This window comes from Falco cherrug, chromosome 12 (genome assembly GCF_023634085.1).
Source record: "Falco cherrug isolate bFalChe1 chromosome 12, bFalChe1.pri, whole genome shotgun sequence".
Taxonomy (NCBI): domain Eukaryota; kingdom Metazoa; phylum Chordata; class Aves; order Falconiformes; family Falconidae; genus Falco; species Falco cherrug.
In genome coordinates, this window is record NC_073708.1 from 31929396 (window position 1) to 31957170 (window position 27775).

General features: G+C 40.1%; 1 protein-coding gene across 4 annotated transcripts in view; it reads left to right on the plus strand.

Moving 5' to 3' along the window:
* The first annotated feature begins 2290 nt into the window (after positions 1-2290).
* Positions 2291-27775, plus strand: part of PATJ (PATJ crumbs cell polarity complex component) — a 157191-nt gene continuing 131706 nt past the window's right edge. For 2 of the 4 annotated variants that reach the window (XM_055724501.1, XM_055724504.1), the window contains exons 1-12: positions 2291-2401; positions 8722-8777; positions 8860-9026; positions 10749-10940; positions 12301-12440; positions 14231-14429; positions 16076-16204; positions 17988-18200; positions 21878-21980; positions 23768-23856; positions 25101-25233; positions 25517-25651. In XM_055724501.1, the coding sequence (XP_055580476.1) occupies positions 8756-8777; positions 8860-9026; positions 10749-10940; positions 12301-12440; positions 14231-14429; positions 16076-16204; positions 17988-18200; positions 21878-21980; positions 23768-23856; positions 25101-25233; positions 25517-25651 (1522 nt within the window). In that variant the 5' untranslated portion in view covers positions 2291-2401; positions 8722-8755. Of the gene's footprint in view, positions 2402-2599; positions 2699-8721; positions 8778-8859; positions 9027-10748; positions 10941-12300; positions 12441-14230; positions 14430-16075; positions 16205-17987; positions 18201-21877; positions 21981-23767; positions 23857-25100; positions 25234-25516; positions 25652-27775 lie in introns of those variants that run through there. The other 2 variants (XM_055724502.1, XM_014280874.3) reach the window with 2 other exon arrangements.

A 27775-nucleotide genomic window follows, 5' to 3' on the forward strand; every position in this document is an offset into this window, starting at 1 on the left:
GTCCCTGTAGTTTGCTGGGTACGTTAAAAATAATTTTTTAAAAAGCACAGGAGAGGTTAAAGGGATGGTACCTGCCAGTGAACACTCCTGCTGAGCCACGGGTTAAAATGCACAGGAGCCAGATTAAATAAATTGTTTGAAATTGTTACTCTGTTTTCACATAAAATTATGACTGTATTGTTAAAAATGCTTTTTATTTTATTTTATTAAATGAATGCCTGGAGCAGGCAAGATTTTGTCAGTGTTTTCTCCTTGTAAGGTATTTTGAGCAATTACCAACCTTTCCATTATCTCACTTTCTTGACGCTTATGTCATGTTTTCCTAGTGTTTGGTTTTGAAGGAGTGCAGTTTTCCGTTATCAGCTGCTGGGGATCCTGGACTGCTTACAGGAGAAGAAGAGACCATTCCAGGTAAACCTACCCAGGAAAGGCAGTGCTGCTGTCTTAAGTTTACATCTGTTCTGGAAACATTTCCTGAAATACAAGTAGGGACCTAGAAACTGGAAAAGACTGAAAGCAACTCCCAAGATAGTATTTAAGAGAATGCGGTCATTACCCCGACCTTCTGGAAGTCTGTTGGGTTTATAGGTTGTTACTTTGGAGAATGAATGGTGACTTGTATATGAATCTGTCAGTACCAATGAAAGGTTTGTCACAGTCCCAGATATTAAAAAAAAAATCGTAAAAAATGTGGATTTAAAATGTGTGGATGGCTGACAAAGAGCTCAGCCAGCGATAGAAAATATTGCCATCTAACAGCTTTTTGGGAGATTTGTGTAAACTAAATTGGCAGTCTAGAGTTTACCAGACAAAGTATGCAAATGAAAATTGGTACTTGTTTCAGCAACTGGAAGTGAAAGGCCAGGGCCAGAGTGCACTCTGTAATGAACTCAGCCTTCTGAGATCGAGACTGAGGTGCGCTGATGAGAAAAGTGCTTGGCTCCTTTGTCTGCAGTGCATCTCTCGGATGGATAAATACATGACTTGCTGTTCATCACTGTCAAGAAAATTGTCACTTCTCACAAGCGCTACATTAATTAAAATTGAGAGTAAGGACTAGGAAGTTAGGCATTTGGAAGCTGAGTTTTTAAAAAAGGAGGATGAAATGATATGTTCTTAGCATGTTGTGTGCTGTAGTGCAACTGCACTTAGTAAAACAAACGGGCACCAGAATGAGGGGAAATCAATTCTAAATTATGACCTAAAGTGCATTTCCCAACCTTTAGTAGCACTCATCCTACGGAACTAGCAGGGCTGTGTAAGATCTGTTGCAAATGAGCTAGCGAATAGCAGACTAAAAATTATTTTTTGAGAGTTTCATTTGACCCATTTTATATGTATGTTTAAAAAAATCTGTAAGCAGACTAACGTACAGGTTTCAAAAGCACAAAGCACCTGCAATTCCTACAATTAACTTCAACTAAAATGGTGCCTGTTTAGTATTTTGCAACTAGCAGTCATAAAACTTGGCTTTCACTGCCATCCCAGGCAATGCGCTGTGTCTCTTGGAAGCTGCAGGTAACGTGGTGTTACTCTGGAGCACTGTCAGGAGCAGCGCTGGTTGTAGTAAGTGCTGTGAGAGGCTTGGTGCTCTGTGGGGCAAGTGTTACAGCCCCTCACCTCTGTCCCAGTCCACTTCTTCCTATGGCTTTTGCTGTTCCCTCCTGCAGAAGCAGCAGTGGCTGTGCTGCTGGGGCCAAGCGCCACTTGGCTCACTTCTGTGGGAATTTTGAGTTCAAAACAGTTCTGAATTCGTGTCTGGACACTGATTTACTGTGAATGAGTTTAAAAAAGCTTTTCAGCATCATCTGCACACACATTCTGCCCTCCGCGAGGGGTTTGGTGGCCATGTTGACAGGCATCCCGTTTTGGCCTATGGTTTATAAATACACTGGCAGGCCAGGATCATCTGAAGATTGACTTGGCTTTTCACATTACTCAAAAGCTGCTTCCACTAGTGCCTGTGACCAGACAAACGTGCTGTGGGCCAGTCTCAGCCTGCAGATCCCACTCTCACCCCGGCCTGCAGGAGCAGGGTGGACAGGCCAGGCGCCGCGCTCGGGTCATTCCCGCACTCTTCCCGACACCTGAGGGCTCGGCCCTGCTCTGCCGCACCGCTCGGCCGGAGGTGCGGGCCTCCCCGAGCCGGGGAAAGGGCCCTTACCGGCAGCGCTGCTTCTCCCAGGGGCACCGGCGGTACGTGCCTGCCTGGACACGGTCTGCGGGCCGCTCCCGCCCCCGCCGCGGGGCTGCGGCCCGGCCGTCCCCCGGGAGGCGGCTCTCCCTCCGCGCCGCCCCAGCTTCCTGCGCCGCAGGTGAGGCGCGCTCGTTTCCCGCTTCCGCCCAGGTGAGAGCCGGCGGCCATCCCGCCGCTCCGACCGCCGCCGCGTCCCGCCCGCAGGTACGGCGCGGCAGGGGGCCCGCGCCCGCCCCGGCCCCAACCTCAGCGCCTCCCGCCACCCCCCGCCCCGGCGGCCGGCTGCGGCCCAGAGGCGCGGCCCTTCGCCTCAGCAGCGCCCCCAACGCTGAGGGGAGCCCGCCGCTGCCCACCCGGCTCGGCCCCGGCCCCCGGCGACTCGCGTGGGCGTGACTTGCGGTAGTGAAGGCGGCGGGGCCGGGGGCTGCGGGCGCTGTGGGAGGGCGGCCAGCGGGCCGGCGTGCCCTTGAGGGGAGGTCTCGGCGCCCAGAGAGCTGGCAGGTGTGGTATTGGGGAGGGGGCGTCTCTCCTGGCAGGTACTCAGCTTGTTGGGAGGGCTCTTCTGGAGGAGTTTAATGCCGCCTTCAGACTCAGAGGCTCAGCGCTTGGTTGTGGCATAGAACCCTCGGGAGAAGGCCATCTCCTGGCTCCCCTCAGCGAACACCGCCGTGGCCCGGCTACCAGCCTGCATTGCCCAGAGGCTCCCGCCTCAAAGCCTTTTAGGTCTCGCACACCTGGGGCCTACCTGACACCCCCGGAAGGTTGGAGAGAGCTGTGCAGCTCCTGATGCAGGGCAAAGGGTCTCTGAGGCGCAGGAGTCGTCTTGGTGTTGTGTTGTCCAGTTTCCATCACTGGGAAGGGCTGTGTCCTGAGGAGGGAGGAGGCTGTGCCCTGAGGAGAGGGGAGGCTGTGAGGAGCAGGAAGGCTGTGCCATGAGGAGAGGCAGTGCCGTGAGGAGTGGGGAAGGCTCTGCCATGAGGAGAAGGGGAGGCTGTGAGGAGTGGGGAGGCCGTGAGGAGTGGGGAGGCTCTGCCATGAGGAGAAGGGGAGGCTGTGAGGAGCGGGGAGGCTGCTCTGTTAAGAGAGAGGAGGCCATAAGGAGAGGGAAGGCTGTGTTGTGAGGAACTGGAAGGCTGTGCCATAAGGAGTGCGAAGTCTGTGTGGTGAGGAGAGGCTGTGCTGTGAGAAGCGGAAAGGCTGTGTGGTGAGGAGAGGCGAGGCTATGAGGACCAGGAAGGCTGTGCCCTGAGGAGAGGAGGCGCTGGGGAAGTAATGCACCCTTTACAACGCTTTCTGTCAGTGCCTATGAATTCATAGATTATTAAGAAAACAGGTTTTTACTTTATTTATGGGTCATTAATAGGAAACCAGTTCATTTGCATTCCTTGTAAATTTTTGAAGTTTAGAAATTTAGTGTGGCTCCTGGTCTGACAGCTCTGCTCCCCCGTGAAGTGATTCGTTAATTGTGTGCATGGTCATCATAATAACTTTAGGATTTATTGGTTAATTTCAGTAGAATACGATAATATTTAGATCTTAGAAACAAGTTTTCCACGAATTTTGTGACAATAGGTTTCTGAGACCATGTTACTGCTCTGTGGAGAGTGGCTTCAGCGTGAGCACACCCCTCTATTAGACTTCAGAGAACCTACACTGGTGCTTCCCTAGAGGCTGAAGTCCGCAGGAATTCAGGTTCTGCTTGTTGAAAGTTCGCATGCCTTGAGAGTGAGTAAGGCTCTTGATCTGCAAGGAGAGTGGTAGTCACAGATGCAGAGGTCGTTTTTTTGCTTTCCTCATCTTCTGGTCACTAATCATATATAACACGTAGTTTGCCTGTGGAGCAGGTGTTTTATATATATATTTAACAGTATTTAGCTTTGACCTGCTTTATCTTGGAGATAAGTGGTGTATTTGTGTTTAGGTATTCCCAGCAATGTTCTGTTGTTCCCTTCTTTCAAGTGCCTGGAGCAGTCAGCACATGCTCTACAGCGCTTTTTATAAATACTGCCACATTACATGGAACAGCAGGTTTTGGTGGTTTCATCTGAAAGGTGTGTGCGTGCTAAGCTTGGTTGTACTGAATTCTGTATATTACTAGGGTGGAAAACTGAGCGTAACATGTAGGACAGCAAAATGTGTTGGAGTAGTGTTTTTTTCACAGTATGTAGTCACTTGATGTTGTGTAAACTATGTAATTTTTAATATCTGAAGTTACAGGTGATGCTGTGTTAGGACGATTTAGGATTAAGATCACATTAACAAATGCTGCTTTCCCTTTCTTTTGCCTTTATCAAATTTTAAACTGTTCAGGCTGAAATTTTCCAAGCCAGAGATCTCTCTGATGAGGAAGATGATATGCACTATATCAGTCAGTCCTGATAACAGGGCCAGGAAAATTTGCAACCACATTAGTGCAGAAAGGGGACTTTGGATTGAGGTATAACCTTGGCTGTTCTGTGGCAGACTGCTCAGGTTGGCCCTGTTAGAAGCCTTTGAAAAATAGCAGCAGTTAGCACTTGTGCAGTAAGGACTCGTGGCATCTAACATCCCAAAAGGCTATGCTCATGCTGCGTGGGGACAGCCTCCCATGAGGCAAGACCTTCCCTGTAGGCATGTCTCCTGGAAGGATACAGGTTGTTGGAGGCCAAGTTGAAGGACATAGGGCAGAAGCAGTTTTAGTTGTTAGGTGGGTGGGGAAAAATGGCTGGCTAAACCTCGTCCTCCTGAAGACCCCAGCAGAAAAGCCCTTGTTTCTGTCTTTTGGCAGCTCTTTGTGGAGGACAGGTGTTGGTCAAGGCCACTGCCAGGGGTGTCGAGTTCCCCTCTGGCTCTGGGATGTGCCAGGGTAGAGCACCCTGTGTCTCTGTGCAAGTGGCAGGTGTCTGGCAGGGGGGTGATGGCAATGGAAGATTTAAACCTTTCAGCTCTTCTGATGACCTCTGCTGGCATCAGCATGGGGGAATTCCTTTTTTCTTAGCCTGCTTTTGAAGAAGATCCAAGTCTTACGATTTCATACAAAACCTTATGAAACTCTCCCGCTCCTTATGATGCATAGAGTTCAGCTCTCAGAAGTGAAGACAGTAAAAACCCAGATGCACGCTGTGCTGGAGTGTGGAGTCTTTTCTGGTGTTAGAAAACACTAAACTTCCTGGAATTCATTATTTTCTCAATGAATTTACAGTTATGTTGGGAGTTGTGACATAAATTTTGAACTGAGGTTTGAAGTTTTGTCCACCAATAAGATAAATGAGTGGCTGTAGAAATCAGAGAATGGAGCTAAGGAAGTTGAATGTGGAGTAGGTGAACTAATTTTAACAAGGCAAACCAAAGTGTTTTGGATCACTCTTCAAAATTACCACCTAGGAATAGACCTTCTAGTTCAGCAACTGTCTCTTGACACCCTGCTTGGACTTGGCATTGGTGTTTGGAAGTTGTTTAACAATAAACTGTTTGGGCCCCTAAACATAAACAGGTCAATAGTACATGGAGTTGTGTGTTTCTCTGGTGCCCAAAAGCCAGTCTTAAGAGACCTGCCCTCAATTACACATTGCTTGAAAACTTTAAATTAGTTTATATTTTCAGGGATCCCCTCACACCAGGACCTGTTTACTTTAAAACATAACATGCTTCTTCCCTCCTCCCACCCACTCCTTTTAATGAAAGAAAGAACAAAGAAATAGTGAGGATGGTTTTAACTTATTGCACACCAAAAACAAACAAAAAACCCCACCCAAAAACCCCCACCAACCATTAAAGATCATTGTAAGCTGGCTGGAGGCCAGCTTTAATCACAAGGAATCTCAAAGTGTTGTGTAAACTTGAACTGTTATACGAACTGTACCCGAGGTCCACTTTGGTGTCCACTGGTGCAGAGTGGTCTGCAATGGCTCTTAGCAACACTTTGGAGCAGCTCAAGAAGGAAGCTGAAACTTTCTTTCATCTTTATTTCCCCACCTCCTGCACCCCCTTATCCAGGGGACTTTTGCCTGTATGTCTTACCTATATTTTTCAGCTTAAATTTTTCTTTTTTGCATCTGTACCCATCATGATAATTGCTATTGTTATACCTGCTGCAATGGGGAAAAGATTAATCTTGGGCACTGTCAGTGTGGCACTTTGAGGCTGTTTTGAATGACGCAGGCAGTTTCTCATGGCACAGTTTGCCAGTGCAGCTGAGCTGTCGGAACTGCTAGCTGCTGCAAGGTGTGGTCCCACTTCCCCGGCATTTCTTGGCCCCCTCCTGTGTGCCAGGGCTGGCAGTTCAGAGCTAACTAGGCAGAAAGCTCACCCTGCCGAAACGTGGAGGTTTTTTCTGCGTGTTTAGCTCCCTGTTCCAGCTCACTATGGGATCAGATGAATAAGTGCAAGTGCAGATGAAAAGGGAAGAACAAAATGCATGAAAGAGGGCTGGAGAGCTGGACCAGCCTCTTGGCTTCAGCTATTAGATGGGCATGGTGCTGTCAAGTCATTATTTCCTGCCATGCTGGATTTCTTTTCTGGGTTTAATCTTTTCTTTACCCTAGTGCTGGTTTAAAGGTGTTTCAAGCCATTTTTCCTCATAGGAGTTATTTTGCATCCCTTTCTGATGTTGCTTCACTTGCTTTAGGGTTGTTTTTTTTTCCCTCTTAACTGTTGATGTGAGGTAGAAAAACAGAGGAGGGAAGTGAATGGAGGGAAGTTAAATTGGGAAGAAAGAACAAATTTCCATATTTTTTGTCCTGTTTTGTTAAGATTCATGCAGTATTTTTAGTCAAGAAGGTTAAGTTTTGTCTTTTTTGTTTAGATGAAGATTGAGGAGCGTATAAGGAAATAGTATTTTCATCTGCTCTTCAGAATCTGATCTCAGCACAGAATCGAAGGCTGCATTGCTCTTAGAAGTGTTTTATTTTGAATGGAAAAGAAAATAAAGCTGCAGCACTTACAAAAGTTCAGATGCATTCCTGAAAATCTTTCAGAGGTTTTATGGGTTTGCTGCTTCAACTCTTGCTATGAGTTTGATTTAAAATGACCTCCTAAATCTGTTAAAAGTCTTGCAAAGCAACTCATTTTGCATGGCCCAGGGTGAAAACTGCGCAAACCCACCAAATTCTGCAGGAATTCTGCAGGAGCCCAAACTGCTCAGATACAGTGAAGGGTGCATAAATCTGAAATTGTGGTTTGTGACACACCTCTGCCTTCCCCTCCCCCTTAGATAAATCAACTGGATCTGACTCTTCAGGAGAAGAGAAGCTATTCACCTGCATAGTTAATATTTTGTTAAATATAACAGTGTCCTCCCAGAATTCAAGATATTTTCAGTGTGAGCACAGACAGTGTCAAAGGCAGAGCTGAAAGGATCAGAGGTCCTGCTGGGAGAGAGCCCCTGGAATGTCTTATTCTGGTATTACATTCAGATGCATATAACCCTTTCTGCTCTTGAATTGCAAGATTAAAGAAGTAAATACAGAGGTGGTTTTTTTTTTAATATATAGGGCTATTTTTGTTCCAGAATAATTCCAAATATATTATTCTGAAATTACACAGTTATATACTGGGTAGAGTTAAAATAATATAAATTGTGCTATTAAATGGCTGATTTCTTTCAGAGAAGCTTGCACTCAGTGAAGAAATCTTGTTTCTCATTTATGTTTTGGTATGACTGCCTTGATAGGTTTCAGAATGGCAGGCTCCGCATCAACATAATAACATGCAAGTAAGAGTACAAATTTCTCATCGCTGCTAATTGCAAGTCTGTTGTTTTTATACTGCCATCTAGGCCTTAGCCCCAGTTGGAGACCTGTTCTATTTGGCACTTGTAGAGGAGCATGATAAAAGATACTCTGCACCTTAAAAGCTTGTCATGAATGTAAAAAAGAGAAAGGCAAGCTCACACAGGAGAGGAAGACAGGCTTCTCTGACCTGTTCAGCACCAAGGCTGTGATTAGAACTGACCTCCCTTAGGAACATGTTGGAATAGGGACTGATTTGGCCAGTTTGGGGCCTTATTGCTGTGGTGTCTCATGAGTGGAGGGAACTTCATTGTTTTATAGGGAGATGCAAGGTTTCACCTATATTGCCATGCAGCAGGGTTGAGCTATCATGCTAAGAATACTGTCTACAATTAATCAGGTGGAAAGTATCTTCTAAATAATAGGAAGATTTAAACTGTATGTATATTTGAAGAGATCACAACTTTAATGTCTATATCCAAAATAATTTGGTTGAACATAGCTGTCTTAGTTTTCTTGGCCAATGTTTGTTTTTATAACCTGGATTTTCATTCATATTTGAAAGCGTTTTTCATATTCCTTCCTGTGTGTGCAAGTGACAAGGAAAGATTTTTGAATGTGCTGAGGCTGCAGTGCAGCTAGCTATATTGAAAACTGCTTTGAGTGCTTGGGGTAAACAGGGGGTAGTATTTCTTTTATTAAATTTGTTATAGTTAGCTTAGTATTTTATTATTGCATGTATTGACTGTGTATCTGTTAGGATTCTGCTTGGATATATGATTTATTAATTTCATTTTTTTTTTAAACCTCATCTAGGTTATTCTGAGTAATTTCAAAAATACCCTTCAAGATGCCTGAAAATCCTGCTGCAGGTATGTAGTCTGAAAGTGATTACTTTTGTTAAGCGGTGAGAAATGAAGCTCCATTCCTAACATGTACTACTTTATGGTGCAGATAAACAGCAGGTGCTGCAGATCCTTGATCGTCTGCAAGCAAAACTGCGTGAGAAAAGAGATTCCCAACATAATGAAAACCTGACTGTTCTACGTAACACACTCAGGAGCCCTTTGTTTAACCACATACTGACTCTTCAGCAATCCATCAAGCAACTGAAGGAACAAGTGAGTGTAAAATTGTGGTTGTTGGTGTGATGATAATTATGGTGAACTTGGAATTTAAAACAGGGTATGTAGGCGTGTGTTAATCGGGGCACTGTCATTAATAAGCTGTAACTTGATGTGAGTGAATATTGGTTTGGGGGCTTTGTTGTTGTTTTTTGTGTTGTTTTTTTGTCAACATAGTATCTACAGAGTCACTACTGAACTGAGAAGTGGTATTGCAACAAACAGGTCATGGGGCGGCATGCTTTGAAAGGGAAACAAAAAGCAGGCGTTGAGAACCACATCAGTGGGGGAAAAAAACATCTGCAAAAGACATCAGCTCTAGTACTTTGAAGTTCTGAAGACAGCTGGAATTGGGATCCTTTGTTTTTCACAGAAGCTAAATACTGTTTATCAGCTAACTGGTAGCATCTTTTGTCCTTAAAAGACATCATCACTTAGTTCCTGCTGACTTGTACAAGAACTGTTAACCTGCTTCGGGAAATAAAATCTAGAAAGCCACTCCTAAAGATTTTCCCGGCTCTGATGCAGACTACGCAAGCTAGCTTTAAAATGACTTGGCTTCAGCAGTGGAAGGAACTTTGTGGATTAGTTTATAATGCCAGCTGACATGTTCTGTGGACATGGGCATCAATGACACATCTGTAGGAATGGGTCTCACCCTGCAACGAGCAGTGTCAAACATGCAAACTTAAAACTAAGGACTAACTTGGGGTACCCTAGGCAGCAGCAATCCCTGTCTCTGCTGTTGCTGCACCTGCCCAGCTGCAGATATGGTGGGGTGGGTGTCAGGGGGACGAGGCCAGCTTGCTGTCATTGCCAAATGTATTGCATGTGTTCCTGCCTGGGTGGCATGGTAGTGGTTGTGCCATTCATTCTGCCTTCTTCCCAGGTTCACATAGGTGCTGCATCTGTTGCTGCTCCTTCCTTCCAAAGCTTGTATGCATGTCTGCAAGCTTTTAAAAATGTACAGAAATGCAAATATATCTAAGATCATACTTTGTGACTCTGGCATAATGGATTTTATATCAAGAATGTTCAGAATTATTGTATCTAGAAAACTTACGGTTTCTTGAAATTTTTTAAGCATGTCTGTCATGAGCAGTTTTATTCAGGATTTTTCAGTTTACTATGTCACACTGAGAATATTTCTGCATTTCTTCATTATCTGTCAGGACTAGAAATTGAACTGCAAATTCTAGCAATGATAGCATGTTCAATGGCGGTTAGTTTGTACCCTGGGCTCTCTCTGGGGAGGAGATAATACAGAACAGGCCTTTGGCTCCAGAGTGACTTAAAAAATTTGGATTCTTTTGCCAAAATTGTCTGTGTTTGCCTGACAGTTGCAACAGTGCTTCAGTGCCTCTTTAATGTTTGGTGCTTTTGTATGTGCTGTTTTTGGAATATTAGAGTGAAAAGAGGACAATGGGCGCGGGCAGGGAAGAAGCACAAAAGATACGGAGAAAATGAGTGGAGTAGAAACAGAGTTGAAACATTCAAAGAACTTTCCTCTTGAAAAACAGTTTGAACTTGATATGGTAACTTGATTATAGCTGTATATTAACATTGCTTAATTTATAGAGGTGGGTATGTTTGTGTGAATAAGCGTATGCGAATGTATGTAGGCTTGCTTATTTGGCAGTTTTCACACAAAATGGTATATGTGGACATCTCTTCTTTTGTTTTTCATAGTTTTTCTACGTCTTTGTTCATTCTTAACAGCTCAATTATATGCCTCCTGACCGTTCAGTAGATTTTGATTTTACTAGAAGAGGGGTACTAGTGTTTGCTGACAAATCAGTTGCTGCTGGGAGTGTGCATACACCTTGCAGTTCACCTGAAGCCAAAGCATCGACCTTCACTCCAAACCTGGGAGTTAATGAATTTAACTTAATCATCAAACAGATGGCAAAGGTAAGGCTCTCAGCTTTAGTGAACAAACTTCTTTTCCTTTAACATCAAACTCTTTCTTTGGAGTGCATTTTCAAGCATGCTCTTTGTTGTGTATCTGGGAGTGTGGTGCCTCCTAGCCAGTAAGAGAGCAGAAGTGCTGAGGATAACTTTTCCCTATGAAAGATGTCAGCAAGGGAAAGTGGTTTGGTGTTTTGTTTTTGGGGTGGGGTTTTGGGTTTTTTTTCTTTGCCAATTTTTTTGTCTGTCTTTCTACCAAACACACCAATGTACAAAAGAAATTTCAGTTGCCAGAAAACGTTTTGGGTATTTGATGACACTTAATTGAAAGTGGACATTTTCTGCAGAAACTTGTTTTGATAGAGAGACTTGTTTTTTCAAGTACATTTTAAATTGGAAATATACCAACTCTGTTAATATATGAACAGTGCAAATGATTAAAAGAACTGGCATGTAGTATTTTATTTAACTCTTCATTTAGTATGTCTTAACTTTGCCAGACAGCTGCTGATTTCATTAACATGTGATGTAGCATGTACCAGATGCTTATGGAAGTTATACAGGTACAGGCATCGACCCATGTGGGATTGGCATTTATACCACAAACGTATTGTTCTGTGTTATATTGAACCATTAATTTAATTGGTTAGTCATGCTTTCTATAGTAAGTAACTGTTGCTAATTGACTACCTTAATGTAACTGTAATATTTTGAGCATAATTCTTCTCATTAGAGTGTCATCAACTCATCAGATAAAAGATTTAGCAGTAAAGACTGCACATTATTTTGGATAAAACAGCTGTGATAGCAGTGTGTTCTCTAAGTAATATTTCCCAGTAAACAACCCCAAAAATCTTAGAACTGAAGAGCAGGCAGTTGCAGAACCAAACTTTTTTTAGCATTAAGTGTGAAGTTGCAGGGAGGGGAAGGAAATTAATTTCTTTATTTAAAAGCTGCAATCTTTTGAACATACACCTAAAAATCAGCATTAAAAGCAAAGAGAGCCAAAAGACAAGTAATTTAGTTTAGCTATGCAGCATTTCCAGAAATCCCAAATATATTGCTGTAGACAGCACTTCGTTCATAGTTTTCATCCAGTTTGGAATTCATCTCATAACGTGAATGAAGTGTGAAAGCAGCTCTTAAATTCCCTGAGGTTTCAGAACCTCAGAGTGCTTGCATATCCAATACTCTGCTATATTAAAAATAATAAATGGAGGAGCTTTTATAGAAATAACATATTCAGTATTTTGCCTTTGTTTAGTCTTAGGAGGAGAATAATTCTCCCAGTGTTCATAAATTTTTAAACTAGCTCATTCTATTGCATTAAAAATTAGTAAATCAATTTTTTCTGTTTTATTAGGGCAGACAAATAGAATCAATAAAGATTGAAAAGCCTTCTGTTGGAGGTCTTGGATTTAGTGTGATTGCCCTTAAAAATCACAGCCTGGGAGAAGTTGGTATCTTTGTCAAGGAAGTCCAGCCAGGAAGCATAGCTGACAGGTGAGATCTTTATAATTGTATTGGAAATTTGAAGTATTTCCATGACGAGAAAAGTAATGAATTTCAGCTTGAAAACTCTCTCAGACTAACGTGTTTGTCTGGGTTATCTGGCGGGATATTTTGTTGGTGGTATCTTGAATTCTGGCTTTTCAACTAAATGGACTCATGTTTTGAAGATCAGATTTTTAGATGAGTTTTAAATATCCGAGCCATTCATAAATGGAATTTCCAGAAATAACGACTCATTTAAGAGAATCATGTGTACTTTACTAAAAAACAAAAGAAAACTCGGAAAAGATACAAGGAAAATAATAATTAGCCTCCGTTTAAATTTTTACACATTGTTTCCCTGAAAGATTCCGCCCCCCCTCCTTGTTTCTTTGTTTATGTGCCTATGACAATGCCCTATTTATAGTTGGTTTTACTGTTTGTTTCCTGTGTAAATTTAGATCCAGTCCTCCCAACAGATCCCTGCACAGATGTCATCATAGAATTAAGGCTTCAGGCAGTTTCTTCCCGTATTGTCTGTGGGTTTTCACGCAACAACAAAAGACAGAGCAATCCTTTAAAAATAAAATGTGATTGTAAAACCACAAGAGTTGGCATGAGACAAATGCAGTGCTTGGAATTATGTTTCAAGAAAATGTGTCTAGATTTCAAGTCATTGGTGTCACTTTTTAAATAACACATGTCAGGAAGTGCCAACACAGGATGACAAAAAGAGTGGGGAGAGGTTGGAATGATAATGGCTATGGGCCCACAGAGAACACACTAGAGAACACTTAAAGAAAAGCATATTAGGCTCTTTCAAAGTGGAGACAGATGGACTGATCCGGATGTCAAAGGAGGGTGAATATCTCACTTTAGGATTTGATGACCTGCTGCTCACTTTCTTTGATGAGAGAATCTAAAATATGGTTAGTGCTTGAAGAAAGTGATTTCTGGGAAACATCTTAAACATCGCATGATAAAAAGGAAGTTTAAAATGTGTTAGTTAAGATGTGCAGTTATATTGTTTCGGGGTTTTTAAATTTCCCCAGCATGCTTTCCATTTTGCTGCTGAGACAAGATCTCCTGGAGACATTTTTGGATTCCTACAGAGCTTTGAAGGCAGTGTCTGTCTATGTAACAGTTTGGTCTCGTGCTCGGAATGAATATTTAACAAAGGAGATGAGTGATGGTTTCTGTCTTGTCACAAATCTAAATTCATCACTAGGGTGAATTAACTGTGAAATTCATATTATCTTAAGGTATAAGTTGAATTGTGTATTGCTCAAAGAAAGTTTTAAGCCTGAAGTTTGATACTGTAAATTTTGAGTAAAATATAAATATGCAGCTCATTGATCTTTAGGTTAAATAATGATACAAAACAATAACATAAGCCTGAGTTGTAGGTAGTTAGAGATGGTATGGTGTGGTGCTAAACATAATGAAGGGTAGTTCCTATTTCATTGCATAACTGGAAAAAAATAATTTTCTGCTCTATAATGCCATAACACCAAGAAAGGATGAGGGCATTTCACTGAATTTTGAATAGAAGCAAAGGAAGAAATTGAGAAAATTCCTGTGCTGTGGTAAAGATGGAACAAAATATGGCTGAGCAGTTCAGTATAGTGTGGATTGCATGTAGTTTGTATGTTAGTGAAGACAGTCTAATAAGCAGATTTTTTAAATATGTAAGTATTGAACCTTGCAGAACTGTGTATTTTGCATGTTCATATTTAAACTACACAAGCCCATTGTGAAGTCACTATGCTGCATTTTAAATTTTCTTTTAATGTTTTGTGAAGGGATCAAAGACTAAAGGAAAATGACCACATACTGGCCATTAATTGCACCCCATTGGATCAGAACATTTCCCATCAGCACGCTATTGCCCTCCTCCAGCAATCCACAGGATCTCTACATCTGGTTGTGGCTAGGGAGCCAGGTCATGGAAACAGCGGAACTTCGGCTGTCTTATTAAATGATATAAATCCACCTGAGACTGTGAGTTGTTGTAATACTGTCAAAAACAGATTTTGAACTAGGCTGGATGGGTTTTTTTGTGGCTGTGTTTGTGTTAGTAAGCTTTACATACAGGGATTTTTTTCTTTATTCGGATTTTATATGTGATGACATTTCATTTAAACTGATCATGCAATAAGTATAAGGCTTCCACTGCAAAGCTGCATGAAGTTGCTATAAAATAGATCCTGGGTTTTTATGGGATAGCAGAAGCTTTAGTAGATCAGCATATTCTTAGCAGCAGGTTCTGTTCAGCACAGGCTGGGTAAAGCATTTTATGAGTATACCCAGCTGAAACCTACTTGTGCTCAGCAATTGAAGATGCTCTGATTACATCTTAAAAGAGTGTAAACATAACCTATCATGAGCGCTGCTTGAAATATCCCAACCAATTCAAACTTAAACTGCTCAAAACAAAAAGCCTTGTCTTTGTTCTAAAACCAAACACAAAGTATCTGTTAAAGAACCTCTCAATCCCTGTTTACATATTGGGTTTTTTTTTAATCTGCACATTTCATTGATTGTGAACACTTTTGTTTTCTTGACCAAGGAGTGTTTGTCACTGGGATGTGTAATAAGCTATGGCTGAACTTCCATCCATCTGTGTTCAAACCATATGGTCCAGGTGGCTTCACTGAATTTGGTCGAACTGCACACCTAAATCCAGGGTTTGCAATATTAGAATCTTAATTTATTATACTAGTAGATTTTGATGAAAATCTGGTCAAGAGCAGTGCTTTCCTTATTCTCAGTAATTATTTCCCTCATGATTATTACAGGGCTAGTGAAATCTGAAGGTTTTAGTGGATAATCAATATTGTTTATTGCACTGAAAATTTTAAAGAATTAAACCTTAACTGCTTTTTCATTGAAAGATCTGCACTGAACAGACTAACAAAATAAAATACAAATATATATATCTCTACAGGGGGTCTTTAAACTTCTTTTATGATATTTAACTGGCTTTGGCAAAGATTTTCAGTATGCTAATAAATCCTTTATTCACAGAAGACTTAAATCTGCCTACTTTGCTCCATTTTGGTTTCTATGAGATATTAATCTGACAGAAACATTGGCTGAGTTTAGATTGCTTAACAGCTTTGTTATTTTCAGATTGTCTTGTAGAACATAAGGTCATGGTACAGTGTAGCTTAGAAACATGCTTCCAATTCAGTATGGCAGAATATTGTGCTGCGCTATTAATTCCGCATGTACTGGTAGTGTTTAGAGTATGTAAGTGAAATAACAGAAATAAGAATTTGGGCAATGCTAAGTGAAACCTAGGCCAGTCCAATCTCCTTGCCTCTGTTTTTCTCTGTTTTCTTCTTGATTTGTGAAAAACTAAAAGGATAGTTTTTATTTTGGCAAGAAAATATTAAAATTACTTTTTCCTGGTATCCTGTTATCTTGAAAGTGAAGGACAAAATGTATGTTTAAAAACAGATGAGAAATCCCACTGCATATTTATAAGGAAATGAAGCTGACTGAACAAAATCCAACAGATCTCCAATATGTAGGGTAGAGAGAGAGATTTGCTCTGATTAATTCTTCTTGTTCCCAGTACATGTAAAAGTGAGAAACGTTAAAGTTCGGCTGAAATTAAAATCTCCTGTTTTTATTAATTGCAGATTCACTGGGGCCACGTTGAAGACATTGAGCTGATTAACGATGGTTCAGGATTAGGCTTTGGAATTGTAGGAGGAAAGTCGAGTGGAGTAGTTGTAAGAACAATTGTTCCTGGGGGATTAGCAGATCGGGTAATTTGTTATATTATGTCACTTCTTGTTTGATTGTAAAGCATAATTAACTGGTTTTGACAGTCTTAAAATAAACGAATATACTTAAACAAAAGGAAGCTGATAGCATCAAAGTCTGAATGCCAATGTATACTTCATAAATAAATATGTTGAAGGTATGATTGAGGAAAAAGTCAGCACCTGATATGAATTAAGTTGTTTCTCAGACATGCTTTGGCTTTTATAACATTGTTAAACATGCAGAAATCATGAAAAGTTGTCTAACCTTTTAATATTTTCAATACTTTTGATTTTTTCAGCCTTTGGTCACTCTAGGGGAGGACAAATCCTCTTAATGGATTTGCATGTCCTCTGTACAATTTGGCACATGTGGCAACAGCTATAGGGACAAACTCTCCAAATGAATTGTTGAACAAGAGAATCTGCCCTATTGAAGTAATTGCATTGCAAGATTCAGTTTATAGATTGAAGATGTCCTATTTTTAGTGGATTTCATTTTAAAGGGGTTTTGATCCCTGCCTTGAGATCTGACCAGTTCAGGGAGATGCCTAGGGTTGATGTAAAGCCTTTTGAAGTTACTGATATCTTTTAAAGTTGCAGTTTGCAAAGGTAGTTTGCAACCTTTGATTGCTAATCTTTAAAGACTCTGTGCTAACTGTTGATACATTTTTAGGAGTAGAATGTGTTCAATAGCAAAAAAAGTTTGGATTTTTAATGTGAATTTGGTCGTGACAAGTTACAATATTTGAGGTCTGGAACCCATGCAGACAAGGTCTGGTAACAAACAAAAGAGAGGTGCTAAGGTACTTCTAGTATAGGATGGAAATGAAAACTGGAGATTTGGAGAGCTTTACTGGAAAATGTTGGCTTTTACTTGATTGCTTCCCCCTGAACCTGTCATGTATAAATGAGCATTTTTTAATTATTGTGTAACACCTGTTTTGCTGTAAGGAATAAAGTGTTTTGGCTACAAATGAAGCATGTAAGTTAAGAACTCATCACATCATTCTCAGCTGAATGAGACATCATTAAGAACATATGAAATAATGAGCACATATAGATGTTAAAATTGGATGAGTTTGTAAATGAGTTTGAGTTAGTTCTGGGAATAACTCTGCTATGATTGGTATATAAATCAATGCACCTAAGGTGCTGGAGCTGTGCTGATCAATACCAGCTGAGGATTTGGTCCTATGAATGCTTGCTTATAATAGAAATGATGATGTAGGTCATGAATCATAATCATCATGTAAAAAACGGTTTGTGTGGGGTCTTGTTACCTTCAGTGGATTTACTCGCCCGAGTTGGAGCTAGTCATGTGAGAAAAGAATTGCCAGGCTAATACAGAAGTATTAGCATACTGAAAAATTCTAAGTCGTCCTAAATCAGAATGCTTTTTATTCTAACCCCTATAGGATGAGGAGTAATCTATGAAACAGCAATACATAACAACTTGTGAGATTATAAAACCTTGTTGCTGCCTGTTTTGCTCTAAATTAGAAGTAACAACTTTCTTAGGCATGGTGCAATTCAACTTTGTATCCGACTCAGTTTTGGAAAGGTTGATTTACCACTGTTAACTGCTGTGAAAAAACCTGCATGATTATGCAAATGCTGCCTTGAATTATTTAGTATGTTGCTGTGGTGGTCAATTTTATGGTATTTTCTTGTATTGGCCCTCATGGCCATGAAGATGCCTCTACATGGTTTCAATTGTGTAATGGAATAGATAGTTTATGTATGGACTGGAAACATGTTTTTGCTGTTTTATTTATGTTTGAAGGACGGGAGGCTCCAGACAGGAGATCACATCTTACAGATTGGAGGGACCAATGTGCAAGGAATGACCAGTGAACAAGTTGCCCAAGTGCTGAGAAACTGTGGGAATTCTGTTAGGATGATCGTTGCAAGAGACCCTAAGTGTGAAATTATGGAGACTCCACCAGCTCCTGTGAGCTGGCCAGTGAGTACATTACCTTCCTTTCAAAATGGAAATGTAAGTATCTGGTGTTTACTTAGGACATTTTTAAGTATGTTTGTGGCTTGTGATCAGAAAGGAGGAAAAGAACGGAGTGTTCTTAAGACTTAAAGTGCTTCTTCTCTTTTGAGTTTCCAGACATTGTATGCCTGCATTTAAGTGGTCATTATTATAGCCCTGCCTTCTATAATTTTTCCCTTTTTCCTGTATGTTATTAATACCTATAATCTTGGGATCAGAATGACCAGCTTTACAGAATTTATTTCAGAGTGGGTAATTTAATTACCAAGACCATAAACGTTATCGATAAATGGTACTTCTAGTTCTCCTTCTTAGCTCATTACATTTTTGCTAATCAATCATTTCTAAGTGAATTTAAAACTTGACTGTGAATTTCCCTAGTCTGAAATCCAGAGCGCCATGGCCACACTAGAATTATTCAGCACAATCATCTTTTTATAAAACATAAGTGTAATGTTTTCATAGTCTACGCTACTGTCTGTGATAGGAAATATATCTAAAAATTTTGAAACTTGTTTTAGCAAATCTTATCATGGTCATATCAAAGTCTCTTGTTTTTGAAGTCATTCTTTTCAGTTTTGAGTAATTAAAATCAACAAATGCTACACTAAGTGTACAGTAGGTCTTGAAACATAAACAAAGCTGTGCTTGTGTACCATCTGCTACTACTGTGCTGCTTAGATTTAGGTGTAGAATCTGAGTAGCCTTTTCTTTCTTGTGTAGTTTCTTGAATATGAGTGAAGACAGCTTTTTCTTTTTTTTCTTTTTTTTCTTTTTTTTTTTTTTTAAGCACCATTTTTAAAGGTCAGACTAGTAAAGCAAAAGGTAGCCATTAACTTTGTGTCTTGCATCTCTTTGGAAGACTACTGTGCCTGAAGCTGTCAGTAAAGTATTCTGTGTCCTTCTCAAGTTCCTCTTCTCAGAGACCAGTGTAGTAGGTCTCAAGAGAGATGGGGGGTAATTATGTACATAAGGTTGGAGTCTTAAGAGTGGTCTTTAATACTCTGAGAAAAAGGCTTTCCCAGAGAATCAGCATCTTTGTGAAGCGCTTCTTTTCTGGTTGTATCATATTTTCCGAGGCCTGTATTAGGAAAAAATAACATGGTACTAGTTTTGTTTCCTCTACAAAGTACTATTTTTGTCTCTCCCCCACCTCAAAGGTGGGCATGCATGTTTGTCACTAATGGACCCCAAGCGTTGTAGATGCTGCAGCCTTTCTAAAATGTTACTCCTTCTGGATGTCTTTTCAATGTCCTCCTTATTCCTGCTATGTACTTTACAATTTTGTATATTTCTTTCTGAATGTCATCTATTATTCTCTGAACTAAATAGTGCCTTCATATTTAGATTTGAAGAAACTCTGCTTTCTGGTGTTGAGATATTTGCCGAAATCAAGAATTGTGGCTAATCTGAATGTATTTATTAATTTAATGATTATTTTAATGACCATCAGTTTGTGTCTGACTTACAACAGAACTTTTTCATATAATTTCTCTCTGGTTTCTGAGTACTTTCACTAGCTGTGAGCTTTGGAATATAAAATATTTTCCTTTTCTTTTTTGTAAACCAGCAGAAAGGCATTTTTAATATATGGTTAGGGTTTTTTTCAGTTTTACTTAATATTTCCTTTACATTTCCTGTAGTAGAGAATAATTGAAACTACTTATGTCTGTGCATGGGCACAAGAAAACAGTCATCTGTATACTCCAAGATACTGACAGCAATGTTAGCAGCCTACTTGTGCTGACTGTGTTTAGGACTGTACTTTGATTTTTCTGGACTGCACTTGTAATGTTTTGCATTCTACCAGTAACGCTATTTAGAGAAAATTTCTGTATTGCCAGAGCACTGACTGTGAGGGGCTTTTGACTGTCAAAATATCAGGACTTTCAAGGCTATATTATAGCTCCATTTCAGACATTACTATAGGCTTGTTTACTGTTTTCATTCCCTCTTCTAAAGATAAGTGACAGAGTATCAAAACTTATCTTCATCTCTGTCAGCATCTTATGGAGCAAAAGAGTTGAAAAGCAATTAATGAGCTTAATGAGTTGGCTAGCGGAGAGAGGTGTGTGTGATAAGGAGATAGCTGTCCATCGATCTCTCTTTCAGTGAAGAGAAATAGGTACGGCCATAACTCTGGCGTGCTTTTAACATAGGTCCTTCCAAAGCTGATATTTGGTAAGCATTTGATTAAACATCTCTTTTGTTCACTCTTTTAAGAAATGTTTTCCAATTTCCCGGTCCATTTTTTGCTGTTGGCAGTGACACTATCCCTCTTGATTTCATCACTTTAACAGACCTTACTCTGATCATGTTCTTCTTTTTGATCTCGTTGGGCTGTATCAGATTACTGAAAACAAACAACTTTATGTATTTTAATTTATCCCTTGCAATCCCAGATCTATGTGCTTGATTGTTTTTTCCCTTTGGTATCACCAATGTCTTTAGTGTGTCCTGTTTGAACTCTGTCTTGCAGTTTTGGTTTTTACCTGTCAAGAGTAGAGTTGCACAGACATACTGAGGCCAGCTTTGTGGCGACCTTTTTCTGTATACTTCTCCAGTGTAAGATCAGATCATACTGTAATCTTAGCTAGTGGCTTTTATGTTTTTTTGGTAATTGTAGTATGTGGAGGGTTCAGAGAACAAGTCATGTTATGTGCTTCTCTTTTCAAGTATTATTTGTTGTGAGAAGTCATCAGTTCAACAATAAAGCATTTACAAATGAATACTCTTCTTCCCCTCTTAGGTCTTGAAAATAATTTTCATTGAATGTGAGCTAATGAGTCTTTTGCTTCCTATTGCCTTAGACAGTCTGGAGGCTTCCAGTGTTCTTTGCAGTTTGGTGGTGTTCAAATCTGAACAGGATCATATCAAACTTGTTAAGCTGATGTGTGTAAGATTAACGTTTGGAATGGTTTTGTGGTTTGGGATCTAGCATAAAAACACAATAAGATCAAACACCTACCTAGACTGCTGTATTTGCATTTAAGTAGGCAACTGCTTCTGTAGTAGAGATGTGCCTACTATGTATACACATGGTTTCTTTCATTTGAGGGCACTGAACCTCTTTTCTGTTTTGAGATCCCTTTCCTGCTGCCCCTTACTTCTTTAGTAGGTAATAACAAGGAGAGATAAGCATCGCTTTTTCCAACAGAAGTATGTGAGTGATCACACTTTGTATCTGTACCAGGTTTTTTTACTTCTTAACTGTCTAGTAGAAAGAGCTCAAGCAAGTGGATTCATGACACTTTATCAGGACTAACATATGAAAGGGAGAGAAGAAATTCTGAGGGTATTCAGGGTTTCTGTTGTCTTGTGGGATTGACTGGGGAGTTTGTTACCAAGTGGCAGTGGAATCCAAAGGGAAATGGCCCCTGAGCAGTCTAATGAAAACCTTTGTTTTCCATAAAATTTTCCATAAAATTTCCAAAAAAAAAAATACTATACCTCAGATGGGTATGTGGAGAAAGTATTAGGAAAGAATTCTAAAAATATCTACTGACTTTGGGTCACACCTTATTTCTGGCAAACATTGGGTGTATCTCTTGCAGATCTGATCCCTCCTAAAACAGGAAAATCAAAATCACTACTTCTGATCTTAATTAACCTGCAATATTGTAATGGTACTGGGAAATAATGAGGTTTTTTATTGTCTTGTGCTTTATTTATAGGATAATGCCAAACTTTTTGAGACCTATGATGTTGAACTTATAAAAAAGAATGGGCAAAGCCTGGGGATAACAATTGTTGGGTATGCTGGCACATCTGATGTGGGTGAGTCCTACAGGATTTAGTCAAGTCTAGAATGGAGGCTTCTCAAATACCCTTTATTTACTATGGAGAAAATGGTTAGCACTTCTTTGAAACAGTGTAACTTACAACATCTATGAAGATGGAGAACTGGCTGCAAAGTGAAATTCAGCCACAACATTTTTTGGAGTTGTAATACACTTAAAAAAATAATTCCCACTTGACTGCTGGACTGTGAATTTTAGATGCTTATGTTTTTACTGTGCAAGACATTAAACTGTAACAGACAAGTTCCTGCATGTACAGACTCCAACAGTCAAGTTCCTGTCCACACTGTTCCTTATTTTGCCCCAGCAGTATATAGCATAATTCAGATAACACAAATCAAGAAGAATTTCAGAAAGAGAGTATCAGATGTCTGCAATTTGCCTTAACTTTTCAATGGCAGCTTCAGTATGTACAAAGTAACTCAGCGTGCAACTTTTGTTTGTTTAATGAATTGTAGGTGTTAAGAGTAGAAATGATCAGCCAGATTAACTAGTCCATCCCTCTGCCAGGCAAGAGGTGCAGAGAATCTTAGCTGTGCATGGTGTGTATGCCAACTTCACAGGATGATGTACTGTCTTTGGCAGATGGCTGTTTCACTGTCTAAGCTCTGGGAACAGATTAAAATACCTATGCTGGGATATCGGGACATGGAATCAGTTTATGGTGGTTTTTTCCTAAATCCTTTTTAAATTAGAGCTGCTAAATTGTCTTTCCAATATTTGTACCACGAATGATAATATTTTTAAAATGGGCTCAACTGAATATCTGATTTTACACAAAGGGGTAGTGCTTTTTATCCCTTCCGCTTCCTCATGGGACTCAAGAAGGTATTCTGGGAACGTGGTGTAGCTGGGGTTGCTTTCCAGCCCTCTTCTTTCCCAAGAGATTCTCTACTGTTGCTGGTCAGGAATCCCAGGCCAGTGCAGTGAGCACCGGGAACTAGGCTGAGGAGGAGTACATGTCAGACAATAGGAAATGCTGGGTTTGAGGCACTGGTAGAGGAGTTTTGCTGAGCATGGGCAAACCGTGTTGGGCAGGTGTATGAGGAAGGTTAACATTGAGAAAAGGATGGATGAAGTGTCAAGATTCAGTAGAATTAAAGGTCAGCATCTTGTATTTTGCAGGAGTTTGTGGAAGGGAAGGGTTACTGTTTCAACGGATGACTGTTTTTTTTTACTTTTTTTTACTGTTTTTTGTTTTTATTTTGTGTGCTAATTAGAAGTTAGAATTAATAATTAAACGTCAAATATTACAAAGAACAGCTTTTCTGATTTCTATGTTTCTCTTTTTTTTAAAAAAAAAAAGAAAAATCCTTTTCCTTTAAGATTTAAAGTACTAAATTCTTTAGCTATAAGATGATTGAAGTCCTGATCAAAGTACTTAAGCACATACTTTACTTCTAGCTTGGTAGTCCTATTGAAATCAAATGCAGCATGGATTTAAGTGATTGTGGTTTAAAGCCTGGGTAAGCACAAGGATGAATCCATGGAGGAGGTGGCCTTTTGTGAGCCATTTTAAGGGAAAATTTTTGAGGTCACTGTACAGGTGAGTGTGTCCATGCTGTTTTTTCCATCAGAGATCCTCAGTCATTCTGTGTCAAGCTCTGTGAGTGGTCATGTGCAAGTGCTGGCAGTTTACAGAATCATAACTTTGCAGGCAGAAGTGTGTGAAAAAGGCTGTAATTAAAAAAGCTGAATAAGAAAAGAAACAAATTGGATTAATGTAGTGACTTGTTTCTCTTCCTCCCCTCCCCCTGCCAACAGAACCTTCAGGGATTTTTGTGAAAAATATAATACCTGGTAGTGCTGCTGACCACAATGGCCAAATACATGTTCATGACAAAATTGTTGCTGTAAGTAAAATAGTCTGCTTATATATTTTTGTAGAACTAATACTTAATTGCACATCTCAGTGTTAAAAGAGCAATGTAGTAAAGACTTCCTAAAATTAATTAAACGTTCTGTACTTTGCAGAGGAAATAATTTGGTGGTTCGTATTTGTTTAGGTAGATTTGTAACAGAAATGAGCTTTGGGTTGCTGTGGTTAAAATATTATTTTATATTAAAAGTAGTAGTAAATAGTAGTTAACTATGAAAGAGGGAAGCATTTGTATTAAAATATTTCAGAGTGGAGAATGTTGGCTTTTGGCCTGAAGTAAAGATGAGCAGCATTAGCTTTTATTTGAATTGAATGGTTTGAGGATGGTTAAGATTTTGCAAGATGTGGCACACTGTTTAATGGTCCTTAATGACTGCGTAGCGTAGTGTGGATACAATCAAAATGTTAATAGTCACAAATTAGGTTTAAAACCCTAAGCTTTAATGTGCAGAAAAATTAAAAAACATTGCATAACAGTGAATTGAATAATAGCCAATTCACAGTGCAAGCAAGAATGAATTACATAGTCTTTTTTTTTAAGATACAATATTTATAGAGATACGATTTTAAATTACTTTTTAAATGTGCACTATGCCAGACCTTCCAAAGTCAGTTTCTCCTTTGTGAGAGCAAAAATTGATACAACCTTGTGCTTTTGTCCACAGCTTTGCAGTTGAAGCCCTTATTGGCGCATGATCTAACAGTGAGGTGAACAGAGTATTTTGGTTGTAAATTAAAACATCTGACTTAATGTAAGAATTGGGTTGTGGATTATATGAACAGTTATGTGTATAGGCTTGTGTGGGGCAAGTTAAAAATCCATGCAAGAACTAACAGTGATAATGAACTGAACAGAGTTCTAGGTTGACTGCTCTCACTGGGAAGCTTCATTCACAATACTACTCAAGCTGGTTTTTGTAAGCAAAAAAATTGTAGGGGGAAAATCAGTGCATACTTAGATTAGTAAATTCTGTTTTGTGGTCGCCCTGTGAAGACAGAAGAAATTACTGTTGTGTTTCCTTTTAAAATGCATTTTGAAAATGTTATCTAATTAGTGAAATGTAACTGATTTAATGAGATTGTTTTGCAAATACTGCTGTCTTGGGTGAATAACCCTACAATTTCTGCACAAAATAATGTGGATGTTGCTTACAGTGTATGGTACAGCATAAGAATGTAATGCAATGTAATTAATATTATCTGATTTTCTTGTTTGAGGTTGATGGAGTTAATATACAGGATTATACCAACCAAGAAGTGGTAGAGGCATTGCGTAACACAGGACAGACTGTACACCTTACCTTACTTAGGAGGAAACCTACTATTTCCTCAGAAAGAGCTACAGATAGAGGTAATCTTTTTTTTAGCAACTGATTTTATTTTTCACTGCATTTTCAGCTACCTAATTTAACAATTAAGACTAGATACCACATAATCCTAGATTTTTGTAAGGGCACACAAAAAAAAAAGATACTTGGGGTGGAATGGAAAGAAACATAAATGAGAGATTTAGGAAATTTGAGTGCAAAACTCCTGTGTAGCCAAAAAAAAAAAAAAATTGGTTCATGACATGGTGTTACTACTTGATATATTTTGCAGCATATAATTTATTTTTTTTTCATCTGTTTTCACAGTGCAGCCAACTGTTCCAGTCTTTGTGTCCCCTGGAGCTGTAGGGACTGAAACTAGTGTGGACACTAAGAATGAGGAAAACCAAGAACAGAAGGATAATCCTCAAACTGAAAAGAAACAAAGTCTAGATAAAACAGGTGGGTAGGATATCTGCAGTGTCTCTTCTGAGTCTTTGGAATTGTCTTTAATCCATTTTCAATACTGATGGGCTGTCGTGGCTTACTCTGTCTTTAGCTTTTGCTCTGTAATGCTTTTTATTCAGGTCGCTCTAAAGTAAAGCTCTACCTGTTAGATCTATCAAATCTTCCACCCCACTCTATCCCCAAAATGAGGTTTGCCAAGAGTGTTCTGTGTCATCATAGATGTCACTGATGAAGGGCGCTGTTAGGCCCTGCAGCTATTGACCTTCTTTCATAACTAGCTGTCAAGCCATTGGTTAATGCTGTCTTTGATCCCAGCGAGCCGTCTTGTTTTCAGCCTATTTATCAGTCATCAAACCCACGCTTCCTCAGTTTCCAAATGAGAATGCTGATGTAAATGGTGTCAAAAGCTTCAGTAAAGTTGAGATGTATTACACCCTTCATCCACATAGCTATCTTGGCAATCAGATTGATCAGTTATTTGGCAAATCTATATTAACTGTTCCGGATTTGCCACCTTACTTTTATGTCTTCCAAAATGGATTCCAAAAGGAAGCATCTCATGATCTCTCCAGGGCCAAAGGTGAGACTGACTGCCCTATAAATTCTCTGGGTATTTGTCCTTGCATTAAGTTGCCCTTTTCTAGTCATTAGGAGTCCCCCTTTGATTGCCATGTTTTGATTTGGGCATTTTTTTGTAGATTATAGACAGTGGAGGTGCAGTCCTTTCAGTACTCTGGAATTAATCTCATAAGCTCTATAGAGCTGAATGCCTCCAGCTCACTGATTCCTCTTTCTAGCCCTGGTCCTACTCTGATGACCTAAGGTGTGCTGCCTGCAATCTTCTCCTGACGGAGATCTGTCCATCCTCCTCTGCTGCCAGGGCCCTGAACCAGATTGCTAGATGAGCAGCATCTGGAGGTGGAACTGTTAAAAGTTCACATTTACTTCCCGATCCAGTGTTGCCTCAGTCACATCTATCTTCTTGCCGTCACAGATCTTAGGCATCTGCAGTCTTTTCAAAGTATTCTGTTGGTTTCCTGTACATCATCTCTGATGCCAATTTGTTGCAGTTTCCTCTTCTGGCACTGCAGTAACTTCATCAGTAGTCCTCTTCCAAGCTGCTTGACTTGATCTCCTACAACCTGTGACCTGAGCTGCAGCATCTTCCCTCAGGAATTTTGGCAGGGTAGAGCTTGATGAAGGACCAGAGGTAGCTGCAGCAGCAGGGACAGGGGACCATGTCTTGTGAAATGTCTCCATTTTTGTAGGCCATTTTCCACACAAATGAGACAGAGGCTGTTTCCATGAACATTTGTCTCACCTGTGTGCCACCTGCCATGTAACTGGCTCCTGTTTGCTTGACCTGCTTATAGTGCACCTGGTCATTGACATTTTCTGGAGAAGTAGGAGGCATAACACAAGTTATATGTCCACCTCCTGTGAGATTCCCCACTTGACAATGAATCTCTCCTTGCTTCCTGTTGGTTTCCAGACCCAGCTCATTTACCTTCTGGTATTTATACTGCTGCATACTGCTTCCTCCCATGCTACTGTTGGAAACGAGAGTTCAGCCTCTAGATATGCTGTTTCTGGCTTGCTTGTCCCGAGCTTACTAGCTGAACTGGAAATTGTTGACTGCACAGGTATGCAGGCAGATGAGAATCTCTAGTCTGGCAAAGGCACAATAGGTGTAAAGACCTGAGAACTGGAATCGGAAGCTGGACAGGAGTTCAAATTAGGCATGTGTTTTTAACAGCAAAGGCAGTTGGACATAGGGGCAGATCACAAAGGCATGGATTACTTTGTTTTGTAGCTGACTTCTGAATCTGTGTTGGAGGTCTTTCCAGAAGGCGTGCTTCAATTCCCCTACAGATTTCTGGGCTCTTCTACAGGAACTTCTGGGTGAATTTCTACAGCTTGTGTTGGAGTCAGCATAAATTATCCTTATGCCTGGTAGTTTCTTAAGATATGTAGATGTAACAGAGGAATCTGAATTACGGCTGTCGATGAATAACAATTTTGCTATGATTGTGGAAGATCTGTCAGTATTAGAGACAACCTGGAAACGAGAGAAATGTAGCAGCTCCTATGTTCCATTCTGTTTTACTTTTCTGTCCA